Here is a 14,168-nt window from a genome sequence, read left to right as displayed (position 1 = left end):
ATAATTCCAAACTCCAGGCAGCTGAAATGAAATTCCTACGCACTATGATCCAGAAAAACCAGGAAAGACGAGATTAGGAATGAGGAAATTAGAGAAGAAGTAGGAATCGATGATTCTCTCCTCGATAAGATTCAGATATCAAGACTGAAGTGGTTTGGTCACATGAAGAGGATGCCAGTTAACAGAACTGCAAGGAAGGAATTTGACAGAAAAACAGAAGGAAGATGACCCGTGGGAAGGCCATGAAATGGATAGATTTAGTTAAAAACAATGTACTGCTGAGAGGTCATGATTGGGACAAGTTAGTGCAGAAGGAATAGTACAAGAACAGGATAAGATGGATGAGGCTTATATACCACACCCGGGAAACTGGAGATGGTTTAGGATGATGATGATGATGATGATGATGAAGACGATGACAGGGATTTATCATAGCTGCTCTGAATGAGGCAACATAGCACTACTCTATTCACCCCTTAGCTACATACTGCATTAAATGCTGTGTGTCGTGTAGCACTGTTGGCCAATGTCACCCAGACCTGGTAATTCCAGCTTTGCAGACGCTTGATGGCAAGAATCGACAACACTCGAGATGTTCCTTGTAGGTCCTGAAGATAATGACAACCCTCAGAGTTTTGATGCAATAACAGGCAGGTCAATAGCCAGATTATAATCGCCTTGCACACTACCCCAGTTAATTTTCTTGTATACAATTTTTAATCATTTTAAAGGATTAATTTTTTATTCATAATTCCATTTCTCAGACAGCAATCAGAATTTCTATTTTTCAGCAAATTACAAACTGCAGAAACAAAAATGTAACCTAATTTCTAATTTAACCAACATCAGAATTATACTGTGATTCTTCAGATGTATTAGGTTACATTGCTCAGAAGGGGTGAAAATATCCCAAATTCGAGATCTGTATCAAGAAGGAAATTATAACCATGCAGCACTACTTACATTTTTGGTAGATTCAGGCAGAACAGTATGAGGATATTCTGGAGATAACCAACTAAAACCGTAAATTCACTGGCAATTAGGTCACCTTCTTTCAAGAAAGCATCATCCTTCCTTCCAAATTTACTATTCTGTAACAAATTAAAAACAATATTATAAATGATAAGCTGTGTAAAGTAATTAGTAACAAGTAGAAATGGTAAAAAAAACCAAGAATATTTGAATTTTAATAATAGGCCTAATGCTATATTACAAACTTTCAAAATTCAATCAATCAATCAATCAATCAATCAATCAATCAATCCTGATCTGCATTTAGGGCAGTCGCCCAGGCGGCAGATTCCCTATCTGTTGTTTTTCTAGCTTTTTCTTAAATGATTTCAAAGAAATTGGTAATTTATTGAACATCTCCCTTGGTAAGTTTTTCCAATCCCTAACTCCCCTTCCTATAAATGAATATTTGCCCCAATTTGTCCTCTTGAATTCCAACTTTATCTTCATATTGTGATCTTTCCTACTTTTAACCTTTTCTGGTCCAACGTCGAGGTTACGGCGACATCATGGTTTATTGTAACTGGTCCAACGTCGAGGTCACCTTGACATTATGTTTCGTTCTACTTGAGAAGTTATTTATTGAAGTTACTTGACCTGATTGAAGTCTATCGATATCCCTGGAGTTTCTAGAGCAAATTTTTGGGCACAAAGGAAGCCGTTCTTTTATGTCCATGGAAATAATACGAGATATACGTAGCCGTGTAGCGCCATGAGTACCCTCGGCTGCGGCCTGTCAGCTGTGTTTACATTGAGTAGTGTTGCACATGATTTACTGGGCGTGTTTATCTGTGAATACAAATGGTCTCCGTTGAATTTGCGATATAAAAGCTGCAAATATGAATGAAGAAATACCAATGCACGTTTATTTAGACAGCAGTGGCGATAATTATTTATTTGAATTAGACAGAGAATTTAGAAAACTGTCAAGTGAAGATGAAGTTGTAGTGAACTCCAGCATTGCAAGTTGCAAATTTTCAGTGGTCAGGCATAAAGGATACAATGTATCCACAAAGAGCCCCCACTTACTTGGTTTTTTGGGGTTGTAGGTTATAAAGGATATTCTTCCCTTGAAACCAATAACAGATTCGTCAACTGACAAGTTTGGCCCAGGTATGAAATATTCCTCATAAGGGGCAATTCAAAATGATGGTCCTGATTTTTTAATTTATTCTGAGAAATCTAATAAACATATCGTAATGTGAGACGTGCTAAGAACTGTAAACTCTCAAAGTTTTTTCAGCCATATCACAAGTGTTCTATGTGAGCACCTCGCGTAACACGACATACATCAACCCGATAGTCTATCTCCTGCCAAACCTTGTGTAGTGTGTCGCAGCCAATCTCTGCGATGGCTGCTGTGATGCGGGCACAAAGGTCATCCAATGTTAGTGGAAGAGGTGGTACGTAAACTTGATCCTTTACGAAACCCCACAAGAAGAAATCACAGGGGTTAAGTCGGGGGAACGCGGTAGCCAACGAATGAGAGTTCGATCCTCCTGAGATGCACGACCTATCCAGCGTTGTGGCAATGTCTCGTTGAGATGGCTCCGAACATTGCCATGGTAATGCGGAGCGGCACCATCCTGTTAAAGGATGAAATCTGCACTATCCTCTTCGAGCTGTGGCATTTCCTGTCACAGTAGGTGCAATGAAGAAAAAGGGTCCATAAACCTTCTCATGGGAAATGGCGCCAAAGACATTCACCTTGAGAGAATCGCGTTGGTGGTCCACAACTTGATGGGGATTAGAAGTTCCCCAGATCTTCACGTTGTGTCTATTCACAGTCCCAGAAAGGTGAAACGTCGCTTCGTCACCGAAAAGAACCCAACCTCTTCCATTAATGCGAAAAAATCAGCACAGAAGAACGCTCGAGCAGCATAATCAATGTCTTAAGGCCTGCACCAATTAAAAGCAGTAGGTTTTCATTCGTAAATGTTTCCGGAAAAATGCGCCAAACAGTTGCCTGTGGAAGTTCAAGTTGCCTCACTGCCCGGTAGGTGGATTTCTGCAGACTCCGTATGAAACTGGCGCGAACACGTTCCACTGTCTCTTCCCCGGTCGAAGGACGGCCAGTCGACTTTCGCTTACAGATGCAGCCCGTGTCTCTGAATTTTGCATACCACGCACAAATGGCTTTTCCAGTAAGCGGGTCTCTTCCATACCTGGCACGGAAGTGCCATTGAACACTAATCACAGATTTGTTTACATGGTAATCAAGCACACAGAACAACTTCTGCTCTCCAGCCGCAGCCATTTTCTTTACTTGCTTCCTGCGCGCTCGTAACGGCTGAAAATGAAACCACGTGGGATGAAATCTAAACTCAACTAGACTTTGAGAGTTTGCCTTTCTTTGTGCATACCCCACAGTACGATATGTTCATTAGATTTCATAGAATAAATTTATGAAATCGGGTCCATCATTTTGAATTGCCCTGTATTTACTGTCATCATATTTTACAAAATTACTGACTTTGAGTTCTGGTTCTAAGGCTGGCACCTTGATTTTGAGTGTTCTATAAATGGAGCATCCAAAATATTTGTAAAAAAAGTTTGCTATTGAAAATTTCACTGAACAAGGGCATACGACAAACAAATTCTTTAGACCAGAAATCTTTCATATCTGGCAAATGAGACGTTACACTTTTGTATAAAGTTGTAAATAACTCACTAGACTCATGTTTATAGAATATAATAATCATAATAATATAATTATAGTTACTAATAAAAGTTCTGAGTTAAATCTGACTAGGTAAAAGTGTGCAAAATCAATGTGACCAGACTGTTGGAACATGTGACAGAAAACTCGACTGCAAAGGGTTAAAGATGCCATTCAAACTTATTCGTCTACTAATGTTATTCCACGCCATCTCTCCACTGACAGCTCTGAACATACCACTTAGACAAGCAGCTCGTCTTGTTTCTCCCAATTCTTCCCAGCCCAAACTTTGCAACATTTTTGTAACGCTACTTTTTTGTCGGAAATCATCCAGAACAAATCAAGCTGCTTTTCTTTGGATTTTTCCAATTCTTGAAACAATCATGGTGAGGGTCCCATACACTGGAACCGTACCCTAGTTGGGGTCTTACCAGAGACTTATATGCCCTCTCGTTTACATCCTTACAACCACCCCTAAACACCCTCATAACCAGTGCAGAGATCTGTATCCATTATTTTCAATCCCATTTATGTGATACCCCAATGAAGATCTTTCCTTATATTAATACCTAGACACTTACAATCATCCCCAAAAGGAACTCTCACCCCATCAATGCAGTAATTAAAACTGAGAGGATTTTTCCTATTTGTGAAATTCACAACCTGACTTTTAACCCCGTTTATCAACATTCCATTGCCTGTTGTCCACCTCACAATATTATCGAGCATTATCGAGGTCACGTTGCAGTTGCTCACAATCTCGTAACTTATTACTCTATACAGAATAACATCATCTACAAAAAGCGTTACCTCTGATTCCACTTCTTTACTCATATCATTTATATATATAAGAAAACAAAGGTCCAATAATACTGCCTTGAAGAAGTCCCCTCTTAATTATTACAGGGTCATATAAAGTTTCACCTACTCTAATTCTCTGAGATCTATTTTCTAGAAATATAGCAACCCATTCTGCCACTCTTGTCTAGTCCAATTGCACTCATTTTTGCCAGTAGTCTCCCATGATCCACCCTATCAAATGCTTTAGACATGTCAATTGCGATACAGTCCATTTGACCTCCGAATCCAAGATATCTGCTATATCTTGCTGGAATCCTACAAGTTGAGCTTCAGTGGAATAATCTTTCCTAAAACCGAACTGCCTTCTATCGAACCAGTTATTAATTTTGCAAACATGTCTAATATAATCAGAAAGAATGCCTTCCCAAAGCTTACATGCAACGCATGTCAAACTTACTGGCCTGTAATTTTCAGCTTTATGTCTATCACCCTTTCGTTTATACACAGGGGCTACTATAGCAACTCTCCATACATTTGGTATAGCTCCTTCAACCAAACAATAATCAAATAGTACTTCAGATATGGTACAATATCCCAACCCATTGTCTTTAGTATATCCCCAGAAATCTTATCAATTCCAGCTGCATTTCTAGTTTTCAACTTTTTATATCTTATTGTAAATGTCATTGTTATATGGAAATTTTTATACTTCTCTAACATTAGTCTCCTCCTCTATCCGGACATTAACCTTGTAACCAACAATCTTTACATACTGCTGACTAAATACGCCTGCCTTTTGAAGATCCTCACATACACACTTCCCTTTTTCATTAATTATTCCTGGAACGTCCTTCTCTGAACCTGTTTCTGCCTTAAGGTACCTGTACATACCCTTCAATTTTTCACTAAAATTTGTATGACTGCTAATTATGCTTGCCATCATGTTATCCTTAGCTGCCTTCTTTGCTAGATTCAATTTCCTCGTAAGTTCCTTCAATACTCTTGGTCTTAAAAGAAGGAAGTGTGCCAGAACGTTGCTCTGAAAAGGGACTCTTCTATCATACCAGTAAATCTATTCTTAAATGCCAACTGACCACACCAGGATTTAATCTCACAATTTTGGGCATAGGAAGCAAGTGCTTAAGTTAGTGTTTCATAGATACCTGTTAGTCGCCACTGGCTGCTCAGCAAGTAATTAAAATTAGTGCTGTTTTCAGTCAAAATTTAACCATATTAATTTTGTTTCTGTATGTTATATGCAATAAATTACAAAAAAAGTCTTCTCCATACTGGCCATGAAAGCTCTTGGAGGGGTGGAAGGTAAAGGCTTCCACTATCCGTAACCTCGGCACTTGATGGGGTAGAGTGGTTAGCTCTACGCCCGGCCGCCTTTGCCCCCAGGAATTAACTTGGTACTCATTTTTTGTGTAGGCTGAGTGAACCTCAGGACCATATGCACCTCCGGAAGTGGAAATCTCCATTTCTAAAATTTTACGACTTCCTGACGGCGATTCAAACCCATGTCCTTCCGGGTGAACCGAACACGCCTTTACCATCTCGGCCAGGCAGCCACTGCAATAAATTACAAATAACAATAATAATGATAAGAAGAAGAAAAAGTCTGGGATTCAAGCATTAGTGAGAAACCAGCGACAATGCCACTCGGCTATGATACACTTGAGTCTGGTTCAAGTCTTATAGATAGCTTTTAACCTTGATTAAATCTGTTCATTTAAATACTTTACAAATATGTTATAGCTAGCTGAAAGTTCAACTGATTTAATCATTTTATCTCAATTTCCATGAACTCATCATGAAACTTTAACAGAGGTTCTTCAGTAGTCTGACCAAGGAGTTCAATGTAAAGAAAAGGAACTGTTAAATGAATAATCATAAATTCCAAACAGAAATTATGAGTGGAAATAAATTTGAACTCCTTGGTCAGACTACTGAAGAACCTCTGTTTCATGATGAGTTCATGGAAATAGAGATAAAATGATTAAATCAGTTGAACTTGGGGGGTGTAACTGTTGGGAGTGAAAATGTGAGAGTAGCGTAGGTCTAAATTAGACGATGCTGTGCAGTGAATTGCCATAACACTCAAAAGAACACATGGAAATGGAACTACATTTCATAGATGTCTTGGTTGTCCACAATGGGAGATAGAGTTTAGCAAGTGTGTGAAATCATGTTGAGAGATGCATACGGAGCGTGAACATTTTTCAAACTCTTGAAGCATATTCCTAAAGATCTGTTCCATATACATCAACACTGCTTACCTAGCTTGTGCAGTAGCAAAATTCCTGCCATCAGTAATAAAGAACGTAGAACTGTATACCTTGTACATAATACACTCAGATAAATGTAGCTTCTCAGAGCATCACTTAGCAGTACGATGAAAGAGTTGTCTACTTGTTCCAACCGACAATTCCTGTTTATACACTTAAAGATGTTGCCCGTCAAATGCACACTGAATTCCACCGGAAATCTCACTCGTAAAATTTAAGTTTTCATAAGCTTTGCTTACTTAAACAGATTTGAGGCAGTTACAATGGTGATTAATTTTGTCCTGTTACAACAATATCAGGTATAAAAGTCTATTTTTGTATGTTCAATACTTTTTGGAATATAAGTTATCATTAAAAACCATACAAAGTATTTCTAACATGGTAGTAGGTCTACAGTAGGAACATGCTGACACCCAAGACAAATTACAGGAGATCAACTCACCACTTATTATTTAATATAAATCCCACGGGACTTAACGCCCTTGGAAGGGCTTTGGCCTGCCCAGCGACCGCTGCTCAGCCCAAAGGCCTGCAGATTATGAGGGGCCGTGGGGGTCAGCATGACGCATCCTCTCGGCCGTTATTCTGGGCTTTTGAAACTGGGGCCGCCATCTCACCGTCAGATAGCTCCTCAATTCTAATCACGTAGGCTGAGTGGACCTTGAACCAGCCCTCAGGTCGAGAGAAAAATCCTTGACCTGGCCGGGAATCGAACCCGGGGCCTCCGGGCGAAAGGCAGGCACGCTATCCCTACACCACAGGGCCGGCATACACTATTTAATATAAGAGCTTATAATTAATGTTTGAATTTCACTCATGTTTATTGCACTGTTAATTCAACAATCATTTACTAATTTTCGGCTTTCACATTTTGCACAATATCTGACTGTAATAGATATGGCTATTTTTCACTCTTATATTATCACCTGTGTCTCTCTGCAAGTATAACATTCATGGTGTCCGGTGCTTCAAGTATCGGTCTGGCAATGCACAAAATTGGACACTTGATTTCTAGAACCTTGGAAATATGTCCATCCTTTCCTAGAACCGACCCATCCAGTGTACGGTTGTTTACTTCCAAGGTTAGATATTCCAATCCTGTTAAAGCAGCGTACTCGTTCAGGACTGCGTCAGTCACTCAATTTCGTAAAAATTAAGTTATGTACTTTGCACATTGTACGTTTCATTATTTTTTATTATTACAATTTGCTTTACACTGCACTGATACTGAAAGGTCTTATGGCGAATATGGGATTGCAAAGGGCAAGGAGTGGGATGGAAGCAGTCGTGGCTTTAATTAAGGTACAGCTTAAATGCCACAGATGATGTCGCATAATATCAGAGTACTAAGCCGTCCTTGAGGTCACAATGCAGATAAATGTATCACATTCCTAATCTTCTAATAAACGACATAACTACACAGTTCAAAAAAATTAGGGAAACATGTTTTGTAACATCTGGTATGTGAACGTTAATGTGGTAAATGGGTTCCATTGGCCGTACAGCATACCTTGAGACCTTACCTACACAGGGTATGTTAAATCGAAGTTATACTCCATCTGTAGGCGTAGCCATGCATTAAACTGTCAGGTGACCCCTCAAAACAAAGGGAATAGCGGTGCGTCCGTGTGTCGTCGTGAGGTACACAGACTACTGAGGTCATCTGGGCACACTGTACGTAAACCAGCCCATCCCATGGGACATCTTTTTTTTTGCTAGTTGCTTTACGTCGCACCGATACATAGGTCTTATGACGATGGGACAGGAAAGGCCTAGAAATGGAAAGGAAGCGGCCGTGGCCTTAATGAGACATCTTAACGAGGTTCAAGTCACAAGGGCCGTCACTTTGATCCAAGAAGGATGGTCTTTTCATAGTGTTGCTGTGGATCTGAATGTCTCTCCGTCAGTTATCCAACGCTTGTGGAATCGCTACAATCAGACAGGCCAGTTCATAAGGAGGGTTGACAAGGTCATGGACGCATGACGACCTCACAGGATGACCCGTATCCGATCATCTGTGGGTTGTGGCGTTGTTCAGCAACTGCCAGAGAACTGCAACAAGACCTCAGGAGGGTCACTGGAGTCACGGTGTCTGACCAGACAGTAAGGAACAGGTTAACCCGTAGAGTGGGGCTCGCTTCAGGTGACGCGGCTGGAGCGAGCCCGATGGTGGGCGCGCGTCATGTGAAGCACGGAACTTTTTTATTTTTTATCTACGTTACGAAACAAGCGGTAGGTTTGAAACTTTCTCCGGATGTTCCAAGAGGTGCTGCCATCTGACAGAATTTTTTTCACCTTCGTGTATCTAAGCAGTTCTCGTCTAGGAATCCCCTTATCATCTGCTACATAGCTGCGTAGCGCAAGAACAACCTATGTGGCGCTTGGCGAGAAACTCAGTCAGTGTGCCGCGAGGAGCGTAGTATTTCGTGTCTCGGTGTGAATGTTTTCAGCTCTCATAAGTTGTTTTGTTGATATATACATTTATCTTGTGATTTATTGTTTTAATTCTACATGTAGCGTTTCATATTTGTAGTCAACATGTCCAAAAGAATTGTAGATCTTCCGAGTGATGATATACGGGATATTCTCGAGCTCAGTGAGGAAGATAGTTGCAGTGATTCTAGTTTAGATAGTAATGGTGAAACTATCCCGCTATTAGAGGCTCCAAGCACGAGTGCTTCCGTCGGAGTAGGCCTGTTGCCAAGATGCCGTGGACAGGTGTCGAGTTCGAGCTCCGATGAGAGTAGCGAGTCAGAAAGTGAGAGCGATTTGCCTCCTATTCCCCCTAATGACTGGGATGTAAGGGGATGTAGGAGAGCCCGATTTCCAGCTACATACCAAAGTGGAATTCAGGACGAACTTTTAAATAAAAAAGAACCGGACGAAATATTTGAGCATTTCATTGACGATGAACTGTGCGAACTTATTGCAGAGCAAACTAATCTGTACGCTCAGCAGTCAATACAAGCTAGTATAGGAACAGCTAAGATGAAAAGGAGAAGCAGGGAGAGGGATTGGGTTCCTACTAACAAGGAAGAAATAAAACTTTTATTTGGGATCTTTCTTCTTCAGGGTATAATTCAAAAGCCGAAGCTATCTCATTATTTTTCACGTAATAGATTGTTTGCTACGCCCGTGTTTTACGAGACCATGTCCGAGAAACGCTTCTTCCTTCTACTGAAATTTTTACATTTCTCAGATAATGAGGCTTACGATCGGCAAGTATCCCCAAAACTCTACAAAGTGAAGCCAGTTCTAGACATTCTTGTATTAAAATTTAAAATGTCCTATTTACCAGATGATCGTCTATCAATTGACGAAAGTTTACTCCTTTGGAAAGGTCGCTTGGGGTGGAAAATGTACATTCCGAAGAAGAAAGCTCGTTTCGGGATGGAATCTTTTAAATTATGTGAGGCTAAAACAGGATATGTGTGGAATATCCTGTGGTACACAGGCAAGGAAACTGAGCTAGTAAATGAGGTTTGTGGGGTAAATATTTCTCAGTATACCAAGCCCTCGAAGGTAGTGTTTGCTCTAGCCGAACCTCTTCTAAATAAGGGATATTTCATAGCTCTAGACAATTATTACAGTAGCCCGGAACTCTTCGATCTGCTCAATGAGTTTCAGACAGACGCTGTCGGCACTGTAAAATCTAACAGAAAAAATCTTCCGAAGGACGTCATGGGGAAAAAGCTGAAAAAAGGGTAGGTGGCTTTTACCTATAAAAACAAACTCATGGCCTTGAAGTGGAAAGACAAGAGAGAAGTCTGCATGCTGAGTAGTATTCATGACGCGGAAATGCGCACTATTCTAAACAAGAAAGGAGAAACCGAAGAGAAGCCGGTCGTATGTATTGAGTACAATGACTCAATGGGAGGGGTGGACTTATCGGACCAATGTATCGTGCCATACAGTATGGCGAGAAAAAGAATGAAGAAATATTACCACAAGATTTTTAGACACCTACTAGATATAACAGTGTTCAATGCTTTTGTGATATACAAGAAACACGGCAGTAAATTCACTCAGCTGGAGTTTCGTATTCAAATTGTGCAGAAACTATTTCAGAAGTATGCGAACGCTACCCCTAACGCAGCCTTGCCAGTTCGATCAGTGAGACCCGCACCCGTTGACTTGTCAACTCGATTCTCGGGAAGGCATTTTCCAGATTTCAATCCAGCCTCGAAATCAAGACTGCACGCAAATAAGAGATGCGTTGTTTGTGTGGCGAAAAGCCAGCGGCGGGACACTCAGTATTGTTGTGCAGTATGCAATGTCGCTTTGTGCCCCTCTCCTTGCTTCAGGCTATAACATACAGTTGAAGTATGAGCATTGCAAATATGCCAGCGAGTCTCAGGTTCCATACTCGGGGAATCTGAGAAGATCGTAGTCTACACTCGGTGACCGCTGTACATTCTGCGTGCCGGCAACTATCAGTGACCATCCTGAAACAGCTCTTTTCAATTTTCTCTCCAATCATTTGTTATAGCTATTGAGTGTAAATAGTTTTGAACAGTGTAGTGTAATTTTGTGTAATGTAGTGACAAAACTGTGATGAATGAACTCATGGATTACTCGCTGCCCTCTTCAATGGCAAGTTATAGGCCTACGTGGTGAGTACATTTTTCTATTTTATTTCAGGAAAATGTGATATTTGAGTGAATGTGTCTGTATTATTTGGAGTACCTATATGATACTTTTTTATTTGTGTATTACGTATTTCAACGTTGAATTAATGTAAGCAACACAAATAATACTCCGAATCGAAGTAAATATGAAATGGCACATATGCAATTTTTGCACTGACACTGGATGAATTGAAAAATCGTTTTAATTGTAAATAATAGCGCAATTTACACCGCAATGTATAATTTTATGCAAATTTTAACATAATACAATATTTAAGCGGGTGTAGGTTGGCAAAAACTATTTCTTTTTTAAAGAAAGAATTTACTGAAAATGATTCCCCACTATGCAGGAATTCCTCGTTTATGACCTCCCCACTTAACGGGTTAAGAGAAATGTCCTTACAATACAGACATCCTGTTCGAGTGCCCTGCCTAACGCAGCAACATCGTGCAGCTCACCTTTTGTTTGCCCCTACCCACGTCAACTGGCAACTTCGCCAATGGAGACCTCTGTTGTTCACAGACGAGTCCAGATTTCCCCTGACACAACGTGATGGGCGTCAACGTGTATGGAGACGCCGTGGTCAGCAGTACATGCCAAATGTTGTCCAGGAAGGCTACCGATTCGAACAAGGTTTTGCGATGGTGTGGGGTGGCATCAGTATTGATGGCCGTATGGATCTTACAAAGGATTAAGGATAACCAGTTGATCATTACTAAAACTGACAAGGGGGAATACTACCGTCATTATGGAAAAATCTGACTACATTTTAAAAACTAAAACTTTTTTTTTTTACAAATGATACATTTTCGGTGATCAACAAAGATCCTACCCAATTTATTCAGCAGCAACTGAAACAAACACTAAGAAACACATCTTTCCTTTTAACTGAAAGAGAAAAAACAAAAACTTATCAGCATGAATCGAGGCTTACCGACCGTGAAGGCACTGCCAAAATTCCATAAGACCGGTGACCCCATACGCCCCATTGTAAATTATAGGCCAAGTCCCTTATATAAGCTGTCCCATTTTATACAACAATTCCTTAAAAACCATTATACATTCCTTTTGAACAAATCCATTAAGAATACACTTGAGTTGATTTAGAAACTAGACAGTTTCAAACTCCAACCTTACCACACTTTACACTCCTTTGAGATAGTTAACATATATCCTAGTATAAAAACCAGGAAGCTTTTTTCTATTATCAAGAAGAATTTAAATTCCAATACTCTTTTAAGTGAACTAGAAATATATGATTTTACGTCTATTTTAAAATTGTTAGTTGACAATAACCATTTCATTTTTTATAATGTAATTTATAAAGAGAATGGTTTGGCTATGGGGTCACCGGCCTCTGGCATTTTGGCCGAAATATAGCTGGATTTCTTGGAACATACGGCAATTGATAATGATGTGAGATTCAACAATATTCAGATGTGGGCCAGATATGTGGATGACACATTTATCATCTTAGATGAACGCTCTACCGATGCACCGACGAAGATAATAAATCTCAATAACATTGATGCTAATATTAACTTTACATTAGAATCAGAAATGAATAGCTCCATCAATTTTTTAGATTTCACCAGACTTTCCTCTTCTTTCTTATATAGAATTTTCAGAAAACTCACCCAAACAGCAAAGACAATAAAAAAAGACTCTATGCATCCTCCGACTCAAAAACGCGCCACGTACAACAGCTTAGTGGACCGCGCATTTAAAGTCCCCAGGTCTGAAACGGATCTGAGTAGGGAATTGTCGTGCTATTGTCAAGTTCAATGGTTATAACAACACTTTTATTGAACGCATAATCAAATTTAAGCATCGCTCAAAATCAAATTTAATAAAGGATAAATCAGAACCTAAATTGTTTTCGACTTTCAGTTTTGATAAAACCATATATAACGTCACCAATATATTTAAGAAGCATAATGTTAACATCTCTTTCAGAACTAACAATAGAAATTCAGATGTTCTACACAATTCCAACATGATCAATAGTTCTAACCCTTTCACAAAATCAGGTGTATACAGATTTCGATGCAATGACTGCAGCAGCTCATATATTGGGCAAACTGGCCGGAGCATAAAAATCAGGTACACGGAACATATGAATGCAATTAGGTATGTTGGCGGTATGCCAGTACATACACGAAGCTGAGCACAAATTTTACGGAATAGACCAGGTTATTGGGATCCTTGACACGCTTAGCAAGGGCCCTCTTTTAGATACTACCGAAAGCTGCTACATTCACTTAGACCAATTTTTTTAATTCAAACTTTAATTTAAATGACATCTCTGAGAAACCGAAAATCCTGTTTGATGTTCTCATTGCAGTGTTTAATATGTTCAAAATTCCGGAAAATTGCTCAGACTTTCAGACATAACTCTTTGACGCGATTTCCCCCCTGCCTCCAATACCCCCTGATCCTGCCCTGTCTATCACCCCTCCCCTCCTCCTTCCTAACATACTCCTCCCTCTCCCCTTCCTTCCCCAGTCGATCCACGCGACTCCCTTGCCAGTTCCTCCAACTCCGCAGCACACACAACTAGCCAACCGAGGTGAGTCTCCTCCTTAAGTTTTACTTTCTTGCCCCATTTCCACTATCCGAGTTTAACTCGTTTTTATCTTTTATACTACAGGCCCGCATTGGATCGAGAATCTTTTAACACCTTCAACACACAGCTTCGGCCACAACATCCACTCGCTCCAGTATAATACGACATAACATCGCATTTATGAAGATGGTTTTCATATGTAGTTTAGTATCGT

The 14,168-nt window shown here is 40.0% G+C and overlaps 1 protein-coding gene across 1 annotated transcript in view; it reads right to left on the bottom strand.

Annotated features, from left to right (window-relative positions):
* Nup188 (nuclear pore complex protein Nup188) overlaps nt 1–14,168 on the bottom strand; it is a 752,879-nt gene that overhangs the window by 630,238 nt on the left and 108,473 nt on the right. Inside the window, exon 5 of the mRNA XM_067139287.2 lies at nt 964–1,091. Within this exon, the coding sequence (XP_066995388.2) occupies nt 964–1,091 (128 nt within the window). The remainder of the gene's footprint in view (nt 1–963; nt 1,092–14,168) is intronic.

The sequence above is a fragment of the Anabrus simplex genome, chromosome 2, assembly GCF_040414725.1.
Source record: "Anabrus simplex isolate iqAnaSimp1 chromosome 2, ASM4041472v1, whole genome shotgun sequence".
In the NCBI taxonomy this organism is placed as follows: domain Eukaryota; kingdom Metazoa; phylum Arthropoda; class Insecta; order Orthoptera; family Tettigoniidae; genus Anabrus; species Anabrus simplex.
Note: the sequence above shows the minus strand (reverse complement) of the source record. Positions and strands in the feature narration are given on the sequence as shown.